Source organism: Temnothorax curvispinosus, unplaced genomic scaffold (genome assembly GCF_003070985.1).
Source record: "Temnothorax curvispinosus isolate PA1 unplaced genomic scaffold, ASM307098v1 QBEX01010266.1, whole genome shotgun sequence".
Classification (NCBI taxonomy): domain Eukaryota; kingdom Metazoa; phylum Arthropoda; class Insecta; order Hymenoptera; family Formicidae; genus Temnothorax; species Temnothorax curvispinosus.
Window position 1 is genome coordinate 1,912 of NW_020220046.1, and position 25,035 is coordinate 26,946.

The 25,035-nt window shown below is 41.1% G+C and overlaps 1 protein-coding gene across 1 annotated transcript in view; it reads left to right on the plus strand.

Moving 5' to 3' along the window:
- Positions 1 to 21,851: 21,851 nt before the first annotated feature.
- The window catches only part of LOC112459948 (dedicator of cytokinesis protein 6-like), a 15,462-nt gene continuing 12,278 nt past the window's right edge, over positions 21,852 to 25,035 (plus strand). The window contains exon 1 of the mRNA XM_025024324.1: positions 21,852 to 22,043. Coding sequence (XP_024880092.1) covers positions 21,852 to 22,043 — 192 coding nt within the window. The remainder of the gene's footprint in view (positions 22,044 to 25,035) is intronic.

Below are 25,035 nucleotides of genomic sequence, written 5' to 3' on the forward strand. Positions count from 1 at the left end.
TCGAACTACAACAAGTATTGATTCTACACGTTTCTATATCCATTTAAGTACAGTAGACTACAATTGTAGTTTAAGCTTAAAAATATGTAAATAAATAAGTAAGACGTATCCAATAATTTATCAAAAATCCCTTCGCAGACCTCTGCACTACATGATACCAGAAGGATTACTTAAGCCGATCCGCAGCGAAGAATATCATAATCAGGCTTATCACTGGCTTCTTATAGCGCGTGATGATTTTTTATTATGAGAAAATATACTAGAAATCTACATAAATTGTAGATTTATGTATTTTTCTATTGGATATCTTACAGCAGACTATATAAAAAAAAACACACAAGTGACTTTTGACTTCTGCGAACTAAGAAGTTATTAATAATAGATCAATTTTGGAAGATTTGTGTAAAAACTTGTAACATTTAACTAAAAAGTACAAATTTTAATTAGCCATAATTATAATAGATTTTATAGCTGTAAAAACAAATCGGTATTTGTTACCATTCGTACAAAATTATAGTATTTTATCCTTTATATAAAAAAACCGTGTTAAATCAATAGTTGAATTCATTGCCGCTTTTCCGCGATGCCGATTGGCAGTATCCTATGTATATGCATCTGAATACGTATGTATGTATGTATTTATGTAGATATGTACATAACGTATATATTATACAATTAAAAATATAATAATTTAATAATTTAATTAATTAGACATTTTGGCAGCTCAATTTTATCATATATATAATACAATAACATACATATGAATATATATATGCATAGATACGTGTATACATAATAAATAATTTATAATTTTTGTGAATAGAAAAGAAATGATGGAAAAAGTGGAAATAAACACAGAAGAAATAAAAAGGAAAAGAAAAGAAACAGAGACTAGAAAAATTGCTCAGAAAATGACGGAAAGGATTTTCAAATAAAAGAGGGCATTTTTTTAAACGATTGCTCCCGCGTTTTGTGCCAAAATAGACAATTGTGAGAACAATCTTTAACATCCATTACGTCAGAAAAGTAATAGTTTATTAACAGTCGAGATCCGGAAGTGCTCCGTTTAATCTGAAATATCCACGCGTACTTATATAATATGTAGATAATAAAAATTCCTAATTATTGTTCCAGCTATTCAAAGTTCGGAATATTTTTAGAGCAATTTTTTTATAAATGATTTGTTCCATTTCTCAGAAATTCTTCTGTGCCAAAAGAAATCTAGAACAAATTATATTCAGCGTAGCAAGAATGTCTAATGTGATCTGGAGGTAGGCTTTTTGATTACAAAGATGTCTTCAGCAGTGTGTATCGGCTCGGTTTTTTATATATTTTATGTATGTGTGCGGCACTCATTATGTTAGAAGTTCTCTATGCATGGAGAAATGAAAGAAATCATTTCTAAAAAATCGCTCCAAGAACGTTCTAAACTTCAACTAGCTTAATAAAAATAATGTTTTATTACATTATTATTATTTATGTTTTTAATTGACGAATGACTTAATTTTAAACATAAGTTCCCAAGGAGCGCCAATGCGCGTATAATGCGCTTTGAATGTACATTAAACTTTGCATTAAATGTATTTGTCCCGCATTCTATGCGCATTTAATGCATATTATGGATGTTAAAAAGGTTCTAGGTTTAGGGTAATAGTACTGCGTGATCGCTGCCGCCGAGAGCGTAGGTGAGAGGACGGGTAATAGTCGTCGGTCGGTAGCAAGCGTGCGCGTTACAACGTGTCTCTGTACAAGAATTTTTTCAATGTTATATAGACTCTTTAAGTTCTCAGAAGTTATAATCCTTTTGTTCACCACCTTTATCCCGATTATCCTTTGATTAATAACAATGGAAGCGCATACCAAAAAGTGCACTTGCGCTTCTTGATCGAGGAGCCCAATCGGACAACTAGTGAACTCCGTACTATATTAGAATTTTTCTTCGTCCCCGGCTTTTAAGCATTGCCTGTGAGCATATTTTAGTACAGCTATCACAGAAGAAAAGAACATTTTTATTTAAAGAAAATCTTTATTTTTGACATGATAAATGTGTGAGGTTGCTAGACCCTCCATCGGGCGCCTCCCCAGTTGGCGGATCGGGGAATGCCTCTCAGATATGAGTGGTCCGGGGAAATGAAATACCCGGGGCGGACCAAAACTAGTACTGGTGAAAGGCAGCAGTTTCACTAAAATCAGGTTACAGCGTGGAAGGTGAAACTTCAAAGCGGTGGAATACTGAGTACCGGAAAGCGGAGCTATAATAGCGAAACGGCTTCCGCACTGCGGTACAGAAAAGGAACGGAACTCATACTGCACTAATTTTCCAAAAAAATCTTAATGGCTAACGAAAACAACAACACGCCCCTCAGTCCGAGGCACCTCTTAAATGAGAAGAGGGTGCTAAGAATCTTCTCGTAGTCTACTATTAAGCATAACGAAGATAAGATTGGAATATATAACACAAGAGTATGAACCTGGAATGTGCGCAGCTTGTACATGGCAGGAAAATTAGCAAATGTAGAAGCGGAAATGTCTAGAATAAATATTGATGTCCTGGGTCTTAGTGAAGTCCGATGGCCTGGATCTGGAATACGGAAAACAAATAAAGAAGTCATCTATTATTCGGGAGGATCCGATCCAGATATAGAACAGCCGTGCTTGTCACTGACGAGGTGGCAGAATCAATCATAGAATTTGTGCCCCTAAGTGATCGAGTCATGTTATTAAAATTACAAACCTCATGCCGAACAATGAATATTATACAAATATATGCTCCAACAAATGACAAAATAGATGCAGAGATAGAAAATTTTTACAGCAAAGTGGCTGAAGCTATGAAGCTCACAAAAAAGGGAGAGACAACACTGGTTATTGGTGATTATAACGCAAAAATTAGTCGTGGAGGAGATGGTATTGCTGTGGGAGAGTACGGCCTAGGAGAGAGAAATACCACAGCAGACAGACTTGTGCAGTTTTGCGCAATAAAAACGACATCTGTATTGCCAATACATTCTTCAAACAACATCCCAGAAGATTATACACCTGGAGATCACCTGCGGACACTCAAGGAAAGACCATGAGAAACCAGATTGATTTCATCTTAATAGGAGTAAAATTTAAGAAATATGTACAAATAGTGAAAACATATCCTGGCGCGGATGTGTACAGCGATCATAATTCAGTCGTCATGGATCTGCGATGACGGCGCTTGACATGTTCATAACATGAACATGATATGAACATGACATGTTCAACATACATAAAAAAGTAAAGGAGCTCACAGACAATGCACGGAAACGCGACGCACCAATTCTAAGGGATGATAACAACAAAATAATAACAAAAATTGAGGCAAAACTTCAAAGATGGAAAGCTACGTAGAAGAACTTTTTAATGATGACAGATCCCAGAAATAACCAAAAATAAAGTTATACATGCAATAAAAGCCCAGAAGAACGGAAAGGCTACCGGCCCGGATAACATTTACGGTGAAGTTGTTAAATTGATAGCGGAGCAGGAAGGTGCGGGACCTCCTTACTTCGATTTTCAATGCAATATATAATTCAGGAAAAATTCCCCCCGACTGGCTGAGGTCAACGTTTATTACTCTCCCAAAGAAGGCTTATGCTTCTCATTAAGAAGACTACCGTATGATAAGCCTCATGTCACATGTCCTCAAAATATTTCTCAGGATAATTCATACCCGTATTTATAAAAAATGTTGTTCGAGATTCCGCGAAGAATCAACTATTATCGCGATCACCCGATAGATGCGATCGATGGGCGGATCGATGGCGACATCCAACGGCGCGTGGCCCGCGTTCTTGCGCTCCTATTGTCGCGAAGGGCCGTTTGTCGCGAATAGCATCCCTAACGCGATGGCAAGTCGGTCGCGATTGGCCATCGCCGAAATTCCGAATTTGCGATCCCGGAAGTCAGCGCTCGCCGGCCAGACCACGTCTACCTCACGCCGTGCTACCACGTGCCGTCGATCTATCGTGCGCTCTCGCGACTCAGCCGCTTTGGCTAAGCAAATTCTCCGCGTGAGTTATCCGCGTCCGCTCCATTATATCAAAGATACTGTGCGTTTCCGACACTCATCGCGGTTGCGGAGCAACGCAAGTTTGCGGACTCGCGTGTGCGACAGCAAGTCTCAGGCGTACTTCCGCTTTTTGTGTGAAATAAGGACTTCCGGCTTGGCCGGATTAAACGATAATTGTGATACTCAGTCATTTCCCCGCCTATATTGTACTAGTGGGCCCATCGCGATCGAGACGGCAGCGAAACCATCGGAGTAGCGGAGTTACGCCCGCGCAACAAAACTTCAGTGGTGCTGTGACGTTGCACCGTGTGCACGTCACAGTCTTCGTTACTCGAGCCTTTATATTGCGCGCGTACTGCCTAGTTAATAGTTTTCAGGAAGAAGAGGCCGGGAGGCCCGTTTTGGGCAGCGTGGCGCCATCCGCCCCGATTTAGGGGGCCGCGAGTCGAAGCCGCGGAAATGATCCCGGCACTGTTGGGTCGATCGCGAGCGTGGACTGACGTACGGCGAGAGCCTTCCCGTTGCGCCGAGAATAAGCGAAGGCGGCGGCCCTAGGAGTTACGTTGCGAAAGAAGTAAGGACGAGATGTAAACGACCAGCAATCCCGGACCTCAGATATCGGGGAACAGCGGGGCGGATTGTCGGGTACCGTTTTGCGTTATTTTTGAGAGAGACGCGTAGGTTTGCTTGAGAGTTTCCTTACCTACGCGCCATTGCCGTGAATCCCTTGCCGGGATTATTGCCTTTTCGTTTCGTTTCTACGGGTAAGACATAGCCCGCCCGCTGACTCCCCGTAAGAATACCGAAGGGGCGTCCGTTTCTTCCCGACTCGACCGGTGTGGTATAAGATTTTGCAGGTAATCAAGTAACGACGAGCGACCGCGTGGCACCGGCCGCGCATTATGAGTGTGGCGCGTGTTGCGAGATCAAACCTCGCGGATCGGCTCAACAGTCATTAGAGTTAAATTACCGTTTAGAGTATTCCGTTTTCCGTATTAGTTTTGCGTCTATCGATTTGCGTACCGTGTAAGATATCAGCGTTCCCGTTAGAGTTAGTTTCGAGTATTTTGCGATCTGAGTCGTGCGTGCTTTCCACGCGTACGGTCATTATGGGGCGTGCCGGCTTCCTGATACGTTAATTACCGCGCCCGGTACGGGAAGTGTGAGTCGGGGTAACGGATCTGGAGGGAGCCTTTCCGGATGATGTGACCGAAAAACGGCCGCAATTACCGTTCAGAGATGTAAAGGATGATGTACTCCGGCTGAAAGTATTACGTGCCCCGGAGTGAGTCGGGCGTGAGTATCACGTGCTTACGGCGTGTATCGTCCATTCTGCGAGAAACCTTTATTTTGCGTGTATCGTTCATTCTGCGAGAAACATTTATTTTGCGTGTATCGTTCTTTTCGCGAGAAATATTCCGTTTAGGTGCATTGTTCATTGTACGACCAATATTCCATCTTTGAGTTCTCTATTTCGCGCGTATCGTCGGTTCGGGGATATTAATCGGCGGCGTATAGTAATAGCGAATCTTCTGTCCTTACGCATATTAATTGTCCGGCGAATAATATTTATTCGAGCCACTTTGAGCAGACCCGCGTTGAAGGAGCGCGTGATCAAGACGTGACTCTCGCATAATAAATATTGTCCCGCATTCCGCGCCTCTAGCCCTAACGTAAACAGGCTGAAGATTCTCGAGGCGTATAACACCCGAGTCTTGAACTTGATGGCAATTATCTGGCTATACAATATATTATCGCTTTTCTTATTTTATCGCCTCCGAATTATTTGTACGTGTGCCTCGCCTAACCACTGTCAACGTCTCCTAAAGTTGTACGATCCTTGAACCCCGACCCTCTACCGCTGATTGAGCAGCCGTCGCGAGCGATAAGAGCAAAGTATTGGAGTTAGAGTATTTGGAGTCTTTGGGGCTCCTATGAACATTGAGAGAGTTTCGAGTTAGTTAGCGTATTGAGAGTAAAGTATTGTGGAGTTTCGCGTATTTAGAGTCAAAGGTGGTGTGGCCTTCTCCACACCTGGCGCCCAACATTTTTGGAGGTTGTATTTTGCTCTGCTACTCGCTCAACATATTTGTAGCGCGGTATATCGGTACGGTCGCGCATAATAGCCTTGCGGCCGTATAAAATAGCGTCGCAGTGCAAACAAATGTAAATGCCAAATTGATGAGGCTCAATTTGGATTCCAAACCGGCTTTGGCACGCGAGAAACGCTTTTGATATGAACGTAAACGTGTTCGCTTGTTTTATTGACTACCGAAAAGCATTTGATTGCGTCAAACACCATAATATTAATTGAGATCCTGAAAGCTACTGGAATTAACAGAGATAAGGTGCGTATTGTCGCAAATCTATATTGGTATCAAACAGCAGAAATCAGACTAGAGCAAACAACTTCGGAAGATGTATTCATCAAAAGAGAAGTACGACAGGAGTGTGTTCTGTCGCTGCTCCTTTTTAATATTTACTCAGAAGCAATTTTCAGAGAAGCCCTGGATGGTGTCGTCGGTGGAATCAAGGTAAACGGCAGAACAATTAGTAACATCAAATACGCTGACAACACAGTAGTACTAGCAGACAACATGCCTGAATTGCAAATCATGATAGATCGTATAGTGCGGCACAGCGAAAGATATGGACTATCCATAAATATTGCCAAGACAAAAATTCTTGCATTTTCAAAATCACCTATACGTGTTCATCCGACAATCAATGGACCCGCGGTTGAGCAGGTATTATCTTTGAAATATCTAAGAACTATCGTTAACAACCAATGTGACTCCGGGAGAGAGATTAGATCAAGAATCGAGCAGGCTAGGAAAACGTCATGAGCATGAAAAAACTCTTCACGAGATCACATATCTTAGTCTGGGACTCAGGATCCGCATGGTCAGATGCTATGTCTTCTCTGTTCTGCTCTATAATTGCGAATGTTGGACTTTTAACCCAATCATGGAGAAGAGATTGAATGCATTTGAAATGTATTTATATCGACGCATGTTACGGATATCATAGATGCAAAAAGTAACGAATGCGGAAGTCCTCAACCTTATGGGGAAGCAGAAGAAGCTTATGCTCACCATTAAAAAGAAAAAGACGCGATATATAGAGCATTTAATGAGAGGAGAAAAGTACGAGCTGTTACGACTGATCATCGAGGGGAAAATCCAGAGATCCATTGGAATTGAAAGGCGTCAAAACTCATGGTTAAAAAACATAAGAAGATGATTTGGCTTTACATCGGTGGACATTTTTCAGATGGCAGTCTCTAGGGCAACGTTAGCCATTTGGATCGCCAACCTTCGAAAGGATACGGCGGCGTGAGAAGAAGAAGAAATGTCATTTATTTAAAATTCTATTTATTTAAAATTCAACTTATATAAAATTTAAAAACTTAAATAAAATGTTTCATAATGAGTCAGAAGCTACTCATTTAAATATTTTATAAAACCTGTTATTTATAAATTGAATGCTCAATTTGCATTAATTACGCGTTTAAATGTGCGCATTTTGAATACACAATTAATGTTGTTTTGAAGCCAATGCAATTGTACGCGCATTAAAAGCACGTTATACGTGCATTGGCGCTCCTTGGATTCAGTATTGCACGATAGATGTTGTTAGCGTTTCCTTTGATTACAGTGTTGCAAGATATAACTTGAGAATAACTTGAAAATAAAGTGTCTCTGAGTAACGAACGAAGGTAAAGGCAGCCAAGCTCTAGTTAAAAAAGGTATAGAAGCGTAACAAACAAAAGGGAAAAATTCTATGCTGCCATCTATAATGAATGTGCTAAAGTCTCTGTCGATAACATGAGAACTCATATTACAATACTCCCACTGAGGTCTTAGTGTTCATTGACAGTAATTCTTTCAAGTTCCAGAACCGAGCCCTTGGTAATCCTTTTGTCAGAATGTTGGCCAGTTGCACTTCTGTTGGACAGTAATTGATTACTATTTTCTTCATTTCTGCAGCCTTACGTACAAACTAATAATCTTTGCTGATGTGTTTGGTCCTTTGGTGAAAAGCTGGATTTTTGGTCAGAGCAATTGTTGCTTGATTGTCACAGTCCAGTTGAATAGGCTCCAATTCTGTCTCATCTACCTTGTGTACTGATGCTATCACTTTTAGGATCCACATTCCTTCTTGCGTCGCCATCGTAGCTGCTATTAGTTCAGCTTCAGCTGTACTTAGCGAAACTGTCTTCTGTCTTCGTGATGTCCAAGCCACCGGTCCTCCGCATAAGATCATGACGTATCCGCTTGTAGAACGCCTTTCATTCTCGTCACCAGCAAAATCAGCATCACTGTAGCATATCGGTTTACAAGATGAAGCTTTTCCTCTGTAGATGATACCCTTATCTACAGTGCCTTCAAATATTTCAGGATACGTTTTGCTGCTTGCCAATGTTCACGGCCTGGATTTTGCGCAGATATCCTGAGCATCCAGATATCCAGGTTCACTCCAAATGCAATGTCCAGTCGCGTCACATTTACCGCAAATTGTAATGATCCAATCAATGCCGAGTATGGTACTACAGACATTTCTTTTTGTTCTGCATCTGTCTTTAAGTGAGAATTTGGATCAACCGGTATACTTAATGTCTTCGCATCAATCATGCCAAATTTCTCGATGATCTTCTCAAGTAGGTCTTCTGATGGACCTTCAACAATCTTCTGCTTCGATCGCGTTCAATTTCTAGTCCTACAAAGTAAGTTGATTCGGACATCTTAATCTCGAATACTTGTCCGAATTTTCGCAGGAATCTCTTGATTGTTTTCATTGACTTGCAAAGTACAACGCCATCGTCAACATATAGAGCCGGGTAAATCATTTCATCTTCGTACTGTCCCACATATATGCATTTGTCAGCATTAGATTTCTCCAACTGGAATTCCGAAAGTGTGTTGTCAAGTTTTTTGTTCCAACAATGTGGACTCTGTTTAAGATCATATAATGATTTATTAAACTTTACAATCCGTTTTCCTGCTGGCCATGGTCCTTCTGGTAACTCGATCCAGACATCTTCCTTTAGCTCGCCGTATAAGAACGCCGTCTTTACGTCGAACTGTAGCATTTTTAGGTCTTTTGTCGCTGCTAAGGCTAGCAGAACTCGAATACTTTCGTACCGCACGACGGGCGCATATGTCTCGACGTAATCTATCCTGTATCTTTGAGTTTTTTATAAACCCTCGTGTTACTAGTCGAGCCTTGTATCTGTCGGGTTTGCCGTGAGTGATCTTTCTTTTAAAGATTTACTTACAGGTTATCGATTTCTTTACTGGTGAAATTCCTTCAGTCCAAGTTCTATAATTCTAGTGAGCAGAAACCTCGATATCAATTGCCTCTTTTCATCTTAGTCCATCGACACTATCGATTGTTTTCTGATAGTTCTTTGGCTCTTCAACTGATGCTATATGTGCTTGCGGATATGACAATCGGTCAGACTTCTTCAATGTTTCTCGATTTCGCTGCTGCCTTGACAAAGAATCTGCTCTGTTTTCTTCTTTTGCATAATTCTGATCCTTCTTAATGTGTTGCCTTTTAGTCTTCTCAGAATCTTGATCTAAGTCGCAATCTTCATCTGAGTCGCAATCTTCATTGCTTTCAATGAATTTCACAGCTCCCACTGTCTTGAAAAAATTCGAGTCATTGCTTTCCTTAAATGCCACGTTTGCTGCTACTGTCACCTTAAATGTGCTCAAGTCAATTAATCTATAATTTTCAGAATTTCCTTGGTAACCAATAAATACCAACTTCTGCGTCTTATGATCAAATTTTCTTCGTTGACCATCTATGTGCGCGTATGCAGAACAACCAAATACTCGAGTCTGTGGCAGATCCGGCTTAACTCCAAACCATCGTTTAAATAGTCTTACTTCGCTTTTGATTGTAGCTGAACGGTTCAGTATCCAGGCAGCCATGTAAATCACCTTTGACCATAACTTTTTTGGTAAATTTCTCCCAAAAATCATGGCTCTAATTATCTCGTTGATGGTCCGGATATCACGTTCTGTCTTTCCATTTTGTTCCGGATTGTACGGCGCCGACGTCTGATGCTCGATGTCTCTTGACAAGCAGAAATTTTTCATTGCATCATTAATAAACTTGCGACCGTTGTCACTCTTCAGCACCATTAAATCCTTGCCAAAACGATTTCTGACTGCATTTGCATACTGTTTAAACTTTTCAAAAACTTTGCTTTTCTCCTTGATTGCATAGACAAAACGGTACTTTAATGCATCATCCTTGAAAAGGACATAGTACCGTGATTCATTGTATGCAGTAGTTGGAAATGGGCCGCAGACATTTGAATGCGCAAATTCACCTGGTTTATAATCCTTTTGCGCCCGTGATTTAAATGTCTTTCGATGTGCCTTTGCAAAGATGCAAGCTTCACATGTGAATTCCTGTGATTCTGTCTTGCTAATCCCAATAGTTGGATTATTTGCGATCGTCTTCTGCATAACCGAAAGACTTGCGTCCCAGCCTCTCATGCCACAATCGTAGATTCTCAGGATCAATTTTTACCACATTGGTTTGTCCATTTATGCATGTCTTGAAATTCATTTTGTATAAATTTTTGTGTCAAATTTCAGACGCAACTACTTTTCCATTTTTAATGACTTTAATAGAATCATGACCTGACAAAATCTCGCATCCATGACTCGTGCACGCTGAGTATGAGAATAAATTATTTGTAAGTACACATAATACTTTGGTTAGTCGCTATGGCTTCCAATCGCCTTCCTGTAAAACCTTGATATGCACTGCTCGTCTCCTTCGCCTATTACCTTGACTTTCCTACCATCACCAATCAGAACTTCTGCATGTTCAGACGGTCCAAATTCTGCGTACAGCTGTCTGTCATTGCACATATGAAAGGTCCACTGTCCGCTAGCCAGAAATCCTTGTCGCTTGTTACGGTATCATTCACGCTGTTCGCCTTTACCATGAAAACATCTCCGTTATTGTCGTTTTCTTTGCGCTTCGGTTTTATCTTGCCTTTGAACTTGTCTGATGAATTTTATCCGTCATTGCTCTTTTGCTTTTCTATCCAATTAGAACAATCTTGTTTCCTGTGACCAATTTGTTTGCAAAAATAACATGTTCCTTTGAACTTCTTGTCAGAGCCCTTTTCTGCCGCCGATTTCTGTTTATGACACTGTGCTCCTTTTTGTTTTGTCGCTGTTGCTAAAGCCACAATTTTTTCATCTTTTGCCTTCAAGAGTTCTTCTGCAGAAATAAGCTCTTCTTCCAGAGTTTGTATGGTCCTTTCTGTTTTCTTCTTGCCGTTCCAGGCTATCACAAAACTTTTATATTTTGTGATTGGCAGACCATCGACGATCATTGTACGTAGCATCTCGTCTGAAACTATCTCGCCCGCTTGTTCAAGTTGATAAGCTAGATTCTTAGCTTTAGTAATATAATCTGTTATCTTTGTTTCTGCTGTCAATTTTAGATTTAGCAACTTTTTCTGTAACATTGTTACACGCGCGGCTGACCTTTTCTCAAATTCTCCGTAGATTGTTTCCCACATCTCTGCCGCTGTCTTGCACGTGATTACCTTTTTTTTAGTCTATCATCCAACGATGCAGAAATGTACTATCGGGCATCCGCTTCCTTCTTTCGTCAATTTTCCAATCCTCTCCTCTTCCTTCCAGTTCTTTCAGCGATCCGTCAACGACAGCCATGCAGTTTCGCTTCTCGAAAAGCACTTGGATCTTGAACTTCCAGCTCACGAATGTTTCTTCGGTAGGAGATTCGATTCGCACCAAGTCCTTGTCGCTCATTTTGACTTACTGAAAAGAAACTTGTATCCATTCTGCACGAGTTCTATTCTCTTTCGTCTTCATGCGCAGTGGAAGCGTGCTGGGCTCATAACCTGTTAGCGTTTCCTTTGATCACAGTGTTGCAAGATATAACTTGAGAATAACTTGAGAATAAAGTGTCTCTGAGTAACAAACAAAGGTAAAGGCAGCCAAGCTCTAGTTAAAAAAGGTATAGAAGCGTAACAAACAAAAGGGAAAAATTCTATACTGCCACCTATAATGAATGTGTTAAAGTCTCTGTCGATAACATGAGAACTCATATTACAACACATGTATACATATACTATTGCACTATTTTATCGCAAATTCTGTTGCAATAAATTGTATAAAACGGTTTTAAAACACAATTCTGTCAAAATGTGCAATGACAGCCGCTCATGAATTTGTAAGCGCAACAAGAGAATCAATCAGCATCGCAAAAAAGTGGCAACAATAAACTTTATTATACATATGCAAATAGTAGAATTTGTGTATACATCTCCCTGGAACTTTCATGTATACATTAAAAAACAGAGTTGAAAACCGGAGCAAAAATATGCTTTATGGAGCGGTTTTGAACCGGTTTGAGTTCAAAAACCGCTCCAAAAACCGAATAAATTTATGGAGTAAATTATTTAGAACTTGGGATGTAAACCGAACCAAACCGACTGAAGTTTGTATGCTCCGAAAGAACGGAGCAAATTTCGAATTTTTAAATTGCTCCGGTGTCGAACCGGAGCATAAAAAACCGGTTTTGGAACGGTTTCATTATTTTAAAAAGAGTTAATTAATACATATAGAATAAAATAATATATATTATATATGGGGCATTCCACGCCAATTCACGAAGAGTCAAATTTCGATTTTTTTATTTTTTATGGCGGCTCGTTTTTTAGCAGGTCTTTACAAGTATTATACCCATGTAAAAGCGTTTTTGTAATAAATGTAGCGTTTCCAAAATAGAGTCTGCGTAAAATGAGGACTGCAACATTTTCAATGAATTTTCTTGCTTATTAGACGTCTAAGAAAAAGATTCATTGATCATAAAATACGCTATTTCAATCATATTTCTTTAAAAGATTACTCAAAATTTTTATGATAATATTGTTAAACAAACAGAGTAAAAAATACAAAAAATTTGGGAATTTTTTATAGTTTTTTTTGTAAGGCAGACAGAGGTACCGTGGCTTCGCACTGACTTGCGCGTGGCCTCGAGCGAACTCGAGCTTCAACACAGTAAGTCAACTTTACTAATTATTCTGCTTTGCGCCGATTTGTACTGCGCATCGACATGTTGTTGGGCGCGCCAATCAGAGAATTTTTGTATGTATAGTAGTGCAAAGTCGGTGTGACGCCACAGTGGATTTTCATACGTTTCAAGTTAAATATTGGAAAACTTTATGAAATTAGTGACGTGAAGAGACGCTGAGTGATTTTGTACGTGTATTTATATCTATAGGCCCTTCTTAGTCAGAGTGTGAATAAAACCGGGACCATAGCGCATACTGTGTTGTCTAACAGGCGAAAAAATTCATTTAAAATCTTGTAGTCCTTATTTTGGGCAGGCTCTATTTCAGAAACGTTACATTTGTGTTAGGTATGGAAGAAGATTAGACACACGGTTATATTCAGAAGCTATGTATATTTCGGAGGTGTTTACATTGTCGCTTCCGAGACGAGACTGACTGTTCTCGAGCTCGGGCGAGGCCGACTGCTCACCGCAGTTCGTGTATATATCAATTTGTTATAGAAATGCTCTTACATGGGTATTGTTACGTCCTGCGAACTCCACGATTTCCTTTTTTCGCGGAAATTCCTATTAAGCACTTAAGATATCCCTTCAGGTAGGATAAGCAAACTGAGCACGGACGGTTATCGATCGGCGAGTGAGCTTTGATCTCCTCACATTTCTTTTTTTATATAACTAGCTATTTGGGTAGGCGACAAAGCGACCTTCCAGAATAAAGTACTGACAGACGGGGCATACGTAATTGGATTTTTCTATTGTATCAACCTTGTCTGGCCCATAACTATAAACCCGGCGACACGACGCGCCAAAAGGGCCTTAATCTCAGACGGAGTTTGCTTAAGTCCTTATTGCATCGCGCGACTAGCTCAAAATTGCCCGCGCAATGTTCCGACAAACAGAAACGAGGTCTAAAACGTGCTTGTGGAAATCTTGTAAGGGCACGTGGCGGAAGTTTCTGTTTGCGATAAAACTGCAATTAAGATTAGATGGAATGCATTTGTCTGTCGGTGCCGAAAATAGGGTCGCAAGATAAATTAAGAATCCAGAACCCTAATAAAAGAGAAATCGGCGATAACCTAAAAACAAAATACGTCACTGGAAGAATCGCTGGGTTGCACCCCTGATAAGACAGTAGGGGCCTTACGAGACGACTCACTAATAAACAGCCGCGAAAATCGATAACCGTATCTAGCTCCCCAGGATAGGCAAAAACTTAAGAATCCACCTCTTGGGTGAAGACCATCCCACCCAATAAGAAATCCTTAAACACAAATTAGAAGAATCCCGCCAACCAAAAGTCCCAAAACCAGACACATCCCACACGAAATCCACCCCTTCCATTCTTTTAACTTCCCTATATAAATTCTGACATTGAAGCGCTCAGCCTCTTCTCCTTGAACTTCAGTCTCGTACACAACTTAAGCTTCAGTCTCTTCAGTCAACCTCGGTCTTAGAGTCTTCTGTCGCTTAAGTTGTAACCGATCAAGTTGTGCGCGTTAAAGCTACGAGTGCTCACCGAGGAGCTGAGAATCACCAGATCCTACTTCACTTAGATTAGCACCAAAAAGTAAGTCTTCTACATATATATATATTGATATCGATTTCCTTTTATCTTTATCTTATCCCTTTTAGCATTCACTCGTACATTCACGCGTTCGGGAAGTCTCTCGGTTAAACATTAATCCTTAAACATTAAACGTTAATCCTTCCAACCCTCCAATTCCCTTCACTATTCCGAATTAACTGAGTTATCGGTGGACTCGGAGTAATCTTTTTCCCCTATTACTTCCGAATTAGCTGAGTTATCGGTGGACTCGGAGTAATCTTCTTCCCCTATTACTTCCAAATTAGTTGAGTTATCGGCGGACTCGGAGTAATCTTCTTCCTCTATTACTTCCAAATTAGTTGAGTTATCGGCGGACTCGGAGTAATCTTCTTCCCCTATTACTTCCGAATTAGCTGAATTATCGGCGGATTCGGAGTATCCTTCTTCCCCTATTATTTCCGAATTAGCTGAGTTATCGGTGGACTCGGAGTAATCTTCTTCCCCTATTACTTCCGAATTAGCTAAATTATCGGCGGACTCGGAGCAATCTTTTCCCCCTATTACTTCCGATTTAGCTGAGTTATCAGTGGACTCGGAGTAATCTTCTTTTCTATTACTGTTGGCAAGGTCAGCAGACCCTCTCCCTTTAATTTAAACCCTTTAAACCCGACTTCCCCGCGATTAACGTACTCCGGTAATTAACCCCACTAACTTATAGTGAATTTGCGTAATCCCGCTGAAACCCCTGCAAAATCCCAAAACGCTGCGAGACACGGGCGGAATTGTCGGAACAAGCGGGCGCGAAGGGAGGTTGAAAAACAAGCGTTGGAATTCCGCCAGGAACAAGATAACACCGGACCTCCGCGACTCGCCACTCCGCCGCCTCCACATCAATTCTTCCGGAGGAACCACCATCGCCGCCTCCTCCTAATCCGCCTTCTCGCTCTCTTTGTCGCGTGCTCCCTTATCGCGTGCTCCCCGATACGCCTCATTCTTCCCTTCTGCTCGAACCTTTATATTCCCCGGTTCGCCCCGGGGAACTTCCCGATTCCCCCTTTCTCACGGCTTACAGAGGACCATCCCCAACGCTGTCGACCGCCTCGACCGTTGAGGTTCTCGAGGAAGTAGTCGATCCCGAGATTATCACCATAGACTGATAGTTAACACACCTTATAGTATAGATATTATTTCTTACCTTTATGTTTTAATTTAATTCAAATACTCGTATACATCTCACACATACATAGTTAAATTCATGTAACTTCAATCCTAAAACTAATTATAATAATAGCGGGCAGGATGTGTATTGAATAGGTTTCCCCTTCCAAGATTCTGCCCGATCACCCCTGCACCAATGTAACACCCGCGAAGAACACACACGCACACACGTTACACATACATTCAACATTCACACTTATAAATGTATTCAATTTTATTTTGCCTAGTCCTCATTTATTGTTCACCTAGCTTATATTATCGTAATAAATGTTTACCTTATGTTAATTATTAATTTCAATCTGCGTTCATTTATAACTTAAACTTCACCCACTACTCTTCCTCCTCTCAAAATTGCACGAGGTCCGATCCTAAGTTAAAGGGATTAAATTCCCTGACTCAAAAAAGGACCGACGATCGCACCGCTCACGGAAGGCGTCCTAGCGTCCCTACGGACGTTGGCCCTTCCTGAGCCATTGAAAGTGCGTTCGGCTCGCGCCACGCGCTTCAGAGCCTTCCTTATCCTCTACCCATCTGGTTAACCTTTCCTTCGCTTCCCAGTTTTCTCATTCAAATCCTGGGGTTGGACATAACAGTATAGTACTCGTAAAGACCTACTAAAAAACGAGCCGCCATCAAAAATAAAAAGGTCGAGGTTTGACCCTTCGCGAATTGGCGTGGAATGCGCCGCTGTGAAGTTGGCACCTCATTTTCTAGCACCGCAAGTTTTTATGCAAGTTCTATTTATACCTGTTATAATTCTACAGTTCCTGGTACATTATAGCAATAGTTCCGTCAAATTAGTAAACAAAATCGCACTTTAAAAATATGAGGTATTAAAAAATGGTTAAAAATTATTTAAAGGCCGGAACTGTGCTCGAAACCTGCCGGAATCTTCGGAACTATTATGGAACTATACAAAACTGCCAAAAAGTCCGTTAGAACTGTCTGTACCTCCGAGTTTACTCTTGAATGCGATGCCAACGATAAGATTAAAAAATTGTTAAAAATTATTTAAAGGCCGCAACTTTCGCTAAAACATATCAGAAACTATAGAACTCTAACTATCGAATTACATAGTTAAATTGACCTTTTTTTGAGTTCTTTTGTGTTGCGGTGCGGAAGTTGGCACCTCATATTTTTAAAGTGCGATTTTGTTTACTTTGACGGAACTATTGCTATGATGTATTAGGAACTGTAGAACTATTACGGATGCAAATAAAACTTGCATAAAACTTGCGGTGTTAGAAAATGAGGTGCCAACTTCACAGCGGCACCGCTACCCGTGTTTATATCGGCGCCGCCCGCGCGCACTACTTCTCGTGCCAGCCAAATTTGGCCTACCCACTGAAATATACAGGGTGTCCCATTTTAACTTTCGCACCGTAATATCTTGGGAACCAATGATTTTATTGAAAAATGTTTCAGAAAATATTGAATGGATTGAAGGGGGCCATCAAATAAGCTGACTAAATTTTGGGTCCGGCGCCTACTTGGATCTAATAAGACTCAACTTAATTTTTGTTAATAGAAACCCCAATTTTTTATTGTATCATCTTTTTCTACTAATTAATTTGAACAACTTTTGTCTAAAATATTTTTCTATTTACCTAATATTTTTTGAGATATTCAAGGAAAACTTGGTAACTTTTTCAATATTTAACTACGATATCTCGATAATTTGTCGGAGAAAAAAGTGATACAGGACTTTTTTTACTTGATTTCGTCTCGAGAATATGCTATTGCAATAGTACTTCAATTTTTTTAAATATTTTTAAATATTTGTGTATGCATTTTTTTGGAGCTTTTATGCATACACAAATCCACTCTTAAAAAGGCCGTGTTAAGTCGATAGTCGAATTTATTGTTGCTCCTTTTCCGCGATGCTGATTGGTTATCTCGATGTATTGCGCGCGTTCGTGTCAGATGTATCTTGATGAAGCTTGCATCCCGGCTTGCTTCACCATATTTTTGTGGCTGTCATCGCCAAAAGTCGAATGACAATTAAAGTTACTTATTCAAAACGCAGTTATTTTTTTATTGTGGTGTAAATATTTTGTTATAAAAAAAGCTAAATGGTGCGCGCTTGTAGTGTCTAGTCCACATGTAAAGTGTAAAGTGTAAAGTCGATAATCGAATCTGTCGAAGTTTATTGTTGTCGCTTTTCCGCGATGCCGATTGGTTTTTCACTGCGCTTACTTCATGAGCAGCTGTCATGGTATATTTTGACAGTTGTGTGTATCAAGGAGTTAATGTAATAGTAATAGTATAATGTCAAAGTTAAACAGCGCCCGCGAAGCGCGCGTCTGTAATGTCTAGTATTAACAAAATTGGAGTACTATTGCAATAGCATATTCTCGAGACAAAATCAAGTCAAAAAGTCCTGTACTACTTTTCCCTCCAACAAACAATTATTATCGATATCGTAAGCTAAATATTGAAAAAGTTACTAAGTTCTCCTTGAATACCTTAAAAAGTATTAGGCAAATAGAAAAATGTTTTAGAGCTGTTCAAATTAATTAGTAGAAAAAGATGATACAATAAAAAATTGGGGTTTCTACTAAAGAAAATCAAGTTGAGTCTTATTAGATTTAAAGTGGGTGCCGGACCCAAAATTTAGTCTGCTCATTTGATGGCCCCCTCTAATCCATACAACTTTTGTCTGAAACGTTTTTCAATAAAATTATTGGTTCTCAAGATATTATAGTGCGAAAGTTGAAATGGAACACCCTGTATACATATAGAACACTCATACTGACAGTCGAAATGTGAGAGAAGAATAGGTACTATCAGAGGGGCCACCTATCCTTGTCGTACACTAACATGCGTACAAAGTTAGAAAAATATAGATAACCCCCTTGAAGCGTTGAATAAGAGTTTATCCTTCCCTCGTTTTCCTCTTATAGTCCAGTCAAATAGAGAAAATTAGAAAAAAATAATTAATAAAATTTTAAAATTTGGCAATGATGTTCATTCAGGCGTACTATTAAACATACTAAAAGTCCCGAACTCAATCTGTTGCGCTCGAGCCGCCATCTTGAAAAAATGGCGCTCCAATTCAGTTTTTTGCTTATATCTTGTTATCGATTAGCGATATCGGAATTATGTTTCATATAAAAAATAAAGCTTATAAAATTTTCTACAAAAAAATTATATACATTTTTTTTTGTATCTATTTTTATTATTAAGATAGTTCGTCTATGACAATACTGTCAAAAAGTTAATGACAGACAAATGATATATAATGTTTGACTAGAATTGTCCGCGTAATGCATGCGTGTGTGTAAGAATCTCAAAAATATGTACAGACATATAGACATGTGAGTAGGTAAGCTATGAGCGTTCTAGGCGGGGATCTGAGGGGCGGTATACCGCGGGCCAGGGGGGATACCGCGGGCGGGAGGGGAAGGGGACCCGCGTTTTTCGGGCGTCGCGGGGGAAGAGGAGGGGGGACCCGCTTTTTCGGGCGCCGCGGGGAGGGGGGCCGCGTTTTCAAACGCCGCGGGAAAGGGGGGAAACCGCGTTTTCCGGCGTCGCGGGGGTGGGGGAGGGGGAGGGGGTACCACGTTTTTCCGGCGCCGCGGGAGATGGGTCCGTGGGGTGAGGGGACCCGCGTTTTCGCCGCGCCGCGGAGTCCACGTGCAACGGCCGCGCTGGTCCGCGTGACATCACACGGCATGCTCGCGTTATGTCCCCCTCGTAGATGTTTCCGCCGTCCCCCGGTCGCGCGCGTTTTCTCGTTCGCGCGGTCTCTCTCCCTCGTTCGCGCGTGGTCCCTCTCGCTCCCATCACCTATTATAGTTAGATCATTTTTATATTATTTTAAATGATTTCTTTTTATTTGAAATAAGAGAAAGAATATTTAATAATTTACATGAGACGGATGAGAGAAAACGTTTAATGATCGCGCAACGAGTGCGGCACACGCATTCTTATCGAGAGTTCTGTAATTATAAACCATTGACGGTAGACAAGAGGACGGTAGACAGAAGGAAAAATAATTTTAGATACAGTGATATGCATTTTAATATACATTTATTTATCATGTAATGCATCGTGTATAATATTATTATCAGCAGCATACGCCAACAGTTCACAATCAATAATCGAATTTTTATCATAAAATTCACGCAAGATTCTAACTGCATTACATTTATCGGTGATACAATTTTGGCGTAAAATTGTTACAAATTGTTTAAATTTTTCACTTACGCCATGAACATTTTGGCATAGTTGAAAATACACATTCTCGACGCAATGTTCTAGTTCGAACAGGAAGAGTACGGTTGGCGGTTTCATGTACAAGCTGTTGTTGCACGATGTCAATTTTACAATATCTGTGTCACGTATTTTAACAAGTTCCAGATCTCGAAACGCTAGCGATGATGGCGCCGGTGACTGCACAAGTCGCTGAATATCTGCACGTTTTTCGATGAATGTCACCCACATTGCATGAGGCAAAATTATCCGATTGCCTCGGTTATCGCCAATAAGTATATCCACAGAGGACATAGGTCCAGTGTTGATTCCAACATCCAAAAATTTATATGCTGTCGATGTCAAGGCAAATCTTCTTCCCAAAATACGTGGTGTATAACGAGGTTTATCAAAACTGAAAGAAAGTACAATTATGTTTATAAAAGTTTTTTTTGCACAAGTATATACGAAAATTAGCGATACTTACTCATTGTGCTGTTTCTCGCACGTTTCATCCTGAATCGGAACGTAGTAGTTCATTATGCTCTCATACATATCGAAGTGGCATCGGTAGAATCCCCCGAGTGAATGGGGATACAAATATTAGCGGACCCCATTTTATTTTGCACTCCCCTCCACACTGTAAACAGAGTTCGTTTTCAATAGGCAAATTTAATAGATGTGACATGGATGATGTCCAGATAATCCCATGTGTTGATTCTTCATTGTAAACATCACGAACACTGCCACGAACCATACACCAACATGTTTTAAAGCATGAGCTCGACTCGCAATTATCTGCAGTTTTAATGATACTAGACACTACAGACGCGCGCTTCGCGCGCGCTATTTAGCTTTAACATTATGCTATTATATAATAATCGCGACACGACGCGGGACAATTAACCTCGCGACACGACGCGAGCTGTCACATCATGACACACACGACGCACTACACGCACGAAACTCGCCACACTCCGCGATGACAGTCCCTCACGGGATGAAGCAAGCTACGGCGCGGCAATCAATCGAGATAACCAATCGGCATCGCGGAAAAGAGACTTCAATTTTTCGATACAAACAAAATTCACTCAGGTAACACGCCTTTTTTATAAATGGATGCAATACAGAATGCTTGGGACACCATGTGTCATTGCCAGTAAGTACGTTTCGAAATCCAACTTTTCTGCCACGAAGCAAACGCACCATCGACGAGCAATAGCGTCTGTCCGTTCCCATACTGTATTTTTACAGATATATTAACTCTCAACTGCGCAAGTAACTCTCAACTGCGCGAGTAACTCTCGACTGCGCTCTAGAATTCTCGCAGATATTTTTTTCTGCGATCTTAAAAATGCAAGATTGCATTTCGGCCAAGCGTCGCTGCTGCAGGGTGATCACCACCACCACAATCCACATACATGTTAAATGTGATATATTTGTCAAGAACATACGTGTCTCGCGATGATTTCATCGAACACGTGCAAAACTGCAAATTTTGTAATTTCACATAAGTCAATGGAGCGTTATTATTTTCAAGAACATGTCGCGGCGTGTCTCGCGATGATTTTATTGAACACGTGCAAAACTGCACATCATAGATTTTTTCGAAAGGCGCATCCGTATGGATGTTGAGATCATGGTGAAATTAGATATGATAAGCAAACGGTGCATCATTAGTAGAATATAAAATGAATAATCTGGGGGATACGCTCAATAGTCGAGAATTGGAAGTCGTGAGTGCAACAAATGGCGTTAGCAAGAGGATCGTGCAATAACATGGAGCAAGAGTTGTTGGAGCAATCCACCCTTTTAAATTCGAGGGAAGACTTTGCCGCGTGGGAGCAACGATGTGACGAGTTTATCGAATCGTTGGAAGAACAAAGCCGAATTAAACGGCCACGATTATCGATTGGTCTTAAACAGTCGTTGGTCGCTTGTATCGCAAGACTCGAAAGTTTGAAAGATTCGGTACGTCAACGTTTCGTGCATGTGGGTGCTGGATACAGTGCGAGTGAGACAGGACTCAGATGGCGCGAGATAGATACGGCTTTTGAAAGTCGTATACTGACTGGTGCGGTAATAAATTCCAAACACATCGACCCTCGTCAATTTCTCAAAGATGCGAGAAAAATTGTACTCAGTCATGTGCGAAACGTCATGCAACGGCACGACAATGTAAAAATAAACACAATGTTTAATGGTGAATTTGTTGCGGGTGACAAACGCGCAAATAAAAGTATCGCAACGAGAAACAGTAAACTCTTTCGTGAGTCCGATCTGTGTGAGTGGTACAAGCGACACGTCATCGAGCCTACCTTAGCAAAACTGAAGGAAGTTCAGGAACGTGATAGCGGATGGGCATTGTCGCGTATACTCAATTTGACTGTTAATGTGAACAAATATAATCCATTGCACGCGGGGTGTTTTGTGGAAATACCGCAAGAAATTAAAAAGAAGAAAGCGGTGATAAACGTGCGATCAATGGACAATGCATGTTTCGCATGGTCAGTGACGGCTGCTCTGTAGCCAGTTGAGGAACACACATATCGAAAATCGTCCCTCATTACACGTCGGTGCTAGATCTTACGGACATTGAGTTTCCAATGACGTTGGATCAAATTAAAAAAATTTGAAAATCACAACGACATCTCCATCAACGTCTACAGCATCGAGAAAAAAAACAAGGGACTTGCTATCCTATCAATACGGCTCGCCGACCGAAAGATGGATAGACATGTAAATCTGTTATACGTGCATGATGACAACGTGGGACATTTTGCATGGATCAAGAACCTATCCCGCCTCGTGAGCTCGCAATTGAGCACTCACCATGGTCGGATTTTCGTTACACTTTTCGTGTCGCATAATCAAACTTACTACCGTGCCAGAAAAAGAACCGTCTCGCCAACGCCGTACGCCTATTGGTCAAATTTTCGTTACACTTTCCGTGTCGCACAATCGAACTTACTACTGTACCAAAGAAGTTTCACTTCCGTTACACTTTTTCGTGTCGCGAATCAAACTCACTACCCTGCCTAAAGAAGTTTCACTTCAAAAAATTTTATTATTTACAGATGTTCGCATTATTTCTACACGAGCGAGAAATTGGAAGCCCACACCGTCGACTGTCAGGAGATGAATGACTGCGCGATCAAATTACCGAGCGATAACGACAAGTGGTTGGCCTTTAAGAATCACAACAGGAAGGAACGAGTTCCGTTTATCGTATACGCCGACCTGGAATGTACCCTGGAGAAGATGGAAGCGGATCCGGATACGTTCAGGTACACATATCAGCATCATCGCGTATTTATAGCATAGGGTACTAAGTGCGTTGCTCGTACGACGTGTCGTTATCAATGTATCGGTTTCGTCGCGATAAGGATTGCGTCGCGTGGTTCGCCGAGGAGCTAAGACGTTTAGCTCACGACGTAAAAACTATATTGTCTACTAATATACCCATGGCAGATTTCACGCGAGACGAGTGGGAAAAATTTAACAGCGCAACGCACTGTCACGTGTGCGAAGAACCGTTCGAGCCAGACGACGTGCGAGTACGCGACCATTGCACCTGACCGGCCGATACAGAGGTCCCGCGCATTCTAATTGTAACTTAAATTATAAAGATTCGCATTGCATTCCCATAGTGTTTCATATTTTATCGGGATACGATGCACATTTTATTATAACGGAAATAGCAACAGCGTACGAAGGACATGTAGACTTACTCCCAATCACAAAAAAAATACATTTTGTTTACAAAAAACGTTCAAAGCACCGAAGATAAAGATAAGAAAACTTGCGTCAAATTGCGATTTATCGATTCGTACAAGTTTCTCATTGCTAGTCTCGACAAATTGGCATCTTATCTCAGCAAGGATAAACTGCGAATATTGCAACGCGAATTTTGTAAATTATCCGCAGAAAATTTTGTTTTGCTGAAGAAAAGGCGTATTTCGTCCAGAAAAGTTGGAGAACTTGTGTTTACCACCGCGCGACTCGTTTTACAGTTCATTGACAGGTGACACCGTATCCGAGAGCGATTACGCGCACGCCGTCAACGTCTGGCAGCGGTTCTCCATTCGAACGCTCGGTGACTACAGCGATTTATATCTCAAAACCGATGTCTTGCTGTTGGCCAATATCTTTGAAAATTTTCGCGATAGCTGCGTCGCGAGTTATGGACTCCATCCCGCGTATTATTACACTCTACCGGGTTTTACGTGGGATGCTATGTTCAAGCATAAGCGTATCAATTTCGAATTGCTCACCGACATTGACATGGTCATGTTAATCGAACGAGGTATACGCGGCGGTTTGAGTCAATGTTCAAACAGATACGCGCTGGCCAACAACAAGTACATGCAGTCGTACGATTCATCGAAACCGTCGTCATACCTGATGTATTTCGACGTAAACAACTTATACGGCTGGGCAATGAGTCAATCATTGCCATACGCAGATTTTAAATGGGTCGACGACGAAACCGATTTTAATGTTATAGATGTCGCATAGGATTCCTCGATAGGCTACATTCTCGAAGTCGACTTGGAGTATCCGCAACATCTTCACGACGCGCACACTGACCTACCGTTCTGTCCGACGCGCGATAAACCACCCGGCAAGCGGCAGGACAAGCTCCTCGGAACATTATACGGTAAGAAACGTTATGTAATGCATTATCGCAACCTGCAGCAGTGTACTCGTCACGGTTTCCGTATATCAAAGATTTACCGCATATTAAAATTTGCGCAATCTCCATGGCTTCGCGATTATGCCTAAGGGTCTCGTCCGGATGAATGATTATGTAGTCGCGCCTCCGCGCGCACGTTTGCAACAGTTTCTATTTTAAAGTTAAGAAAACGCCCGCCTCAGGTGGCGCGATCCGCGGTGTCGGCGCCGCCGGTGCCGCAGCTGTTTCCCGTCATTGTGTTTCCGTTGCACGCAACTGCAACACGCA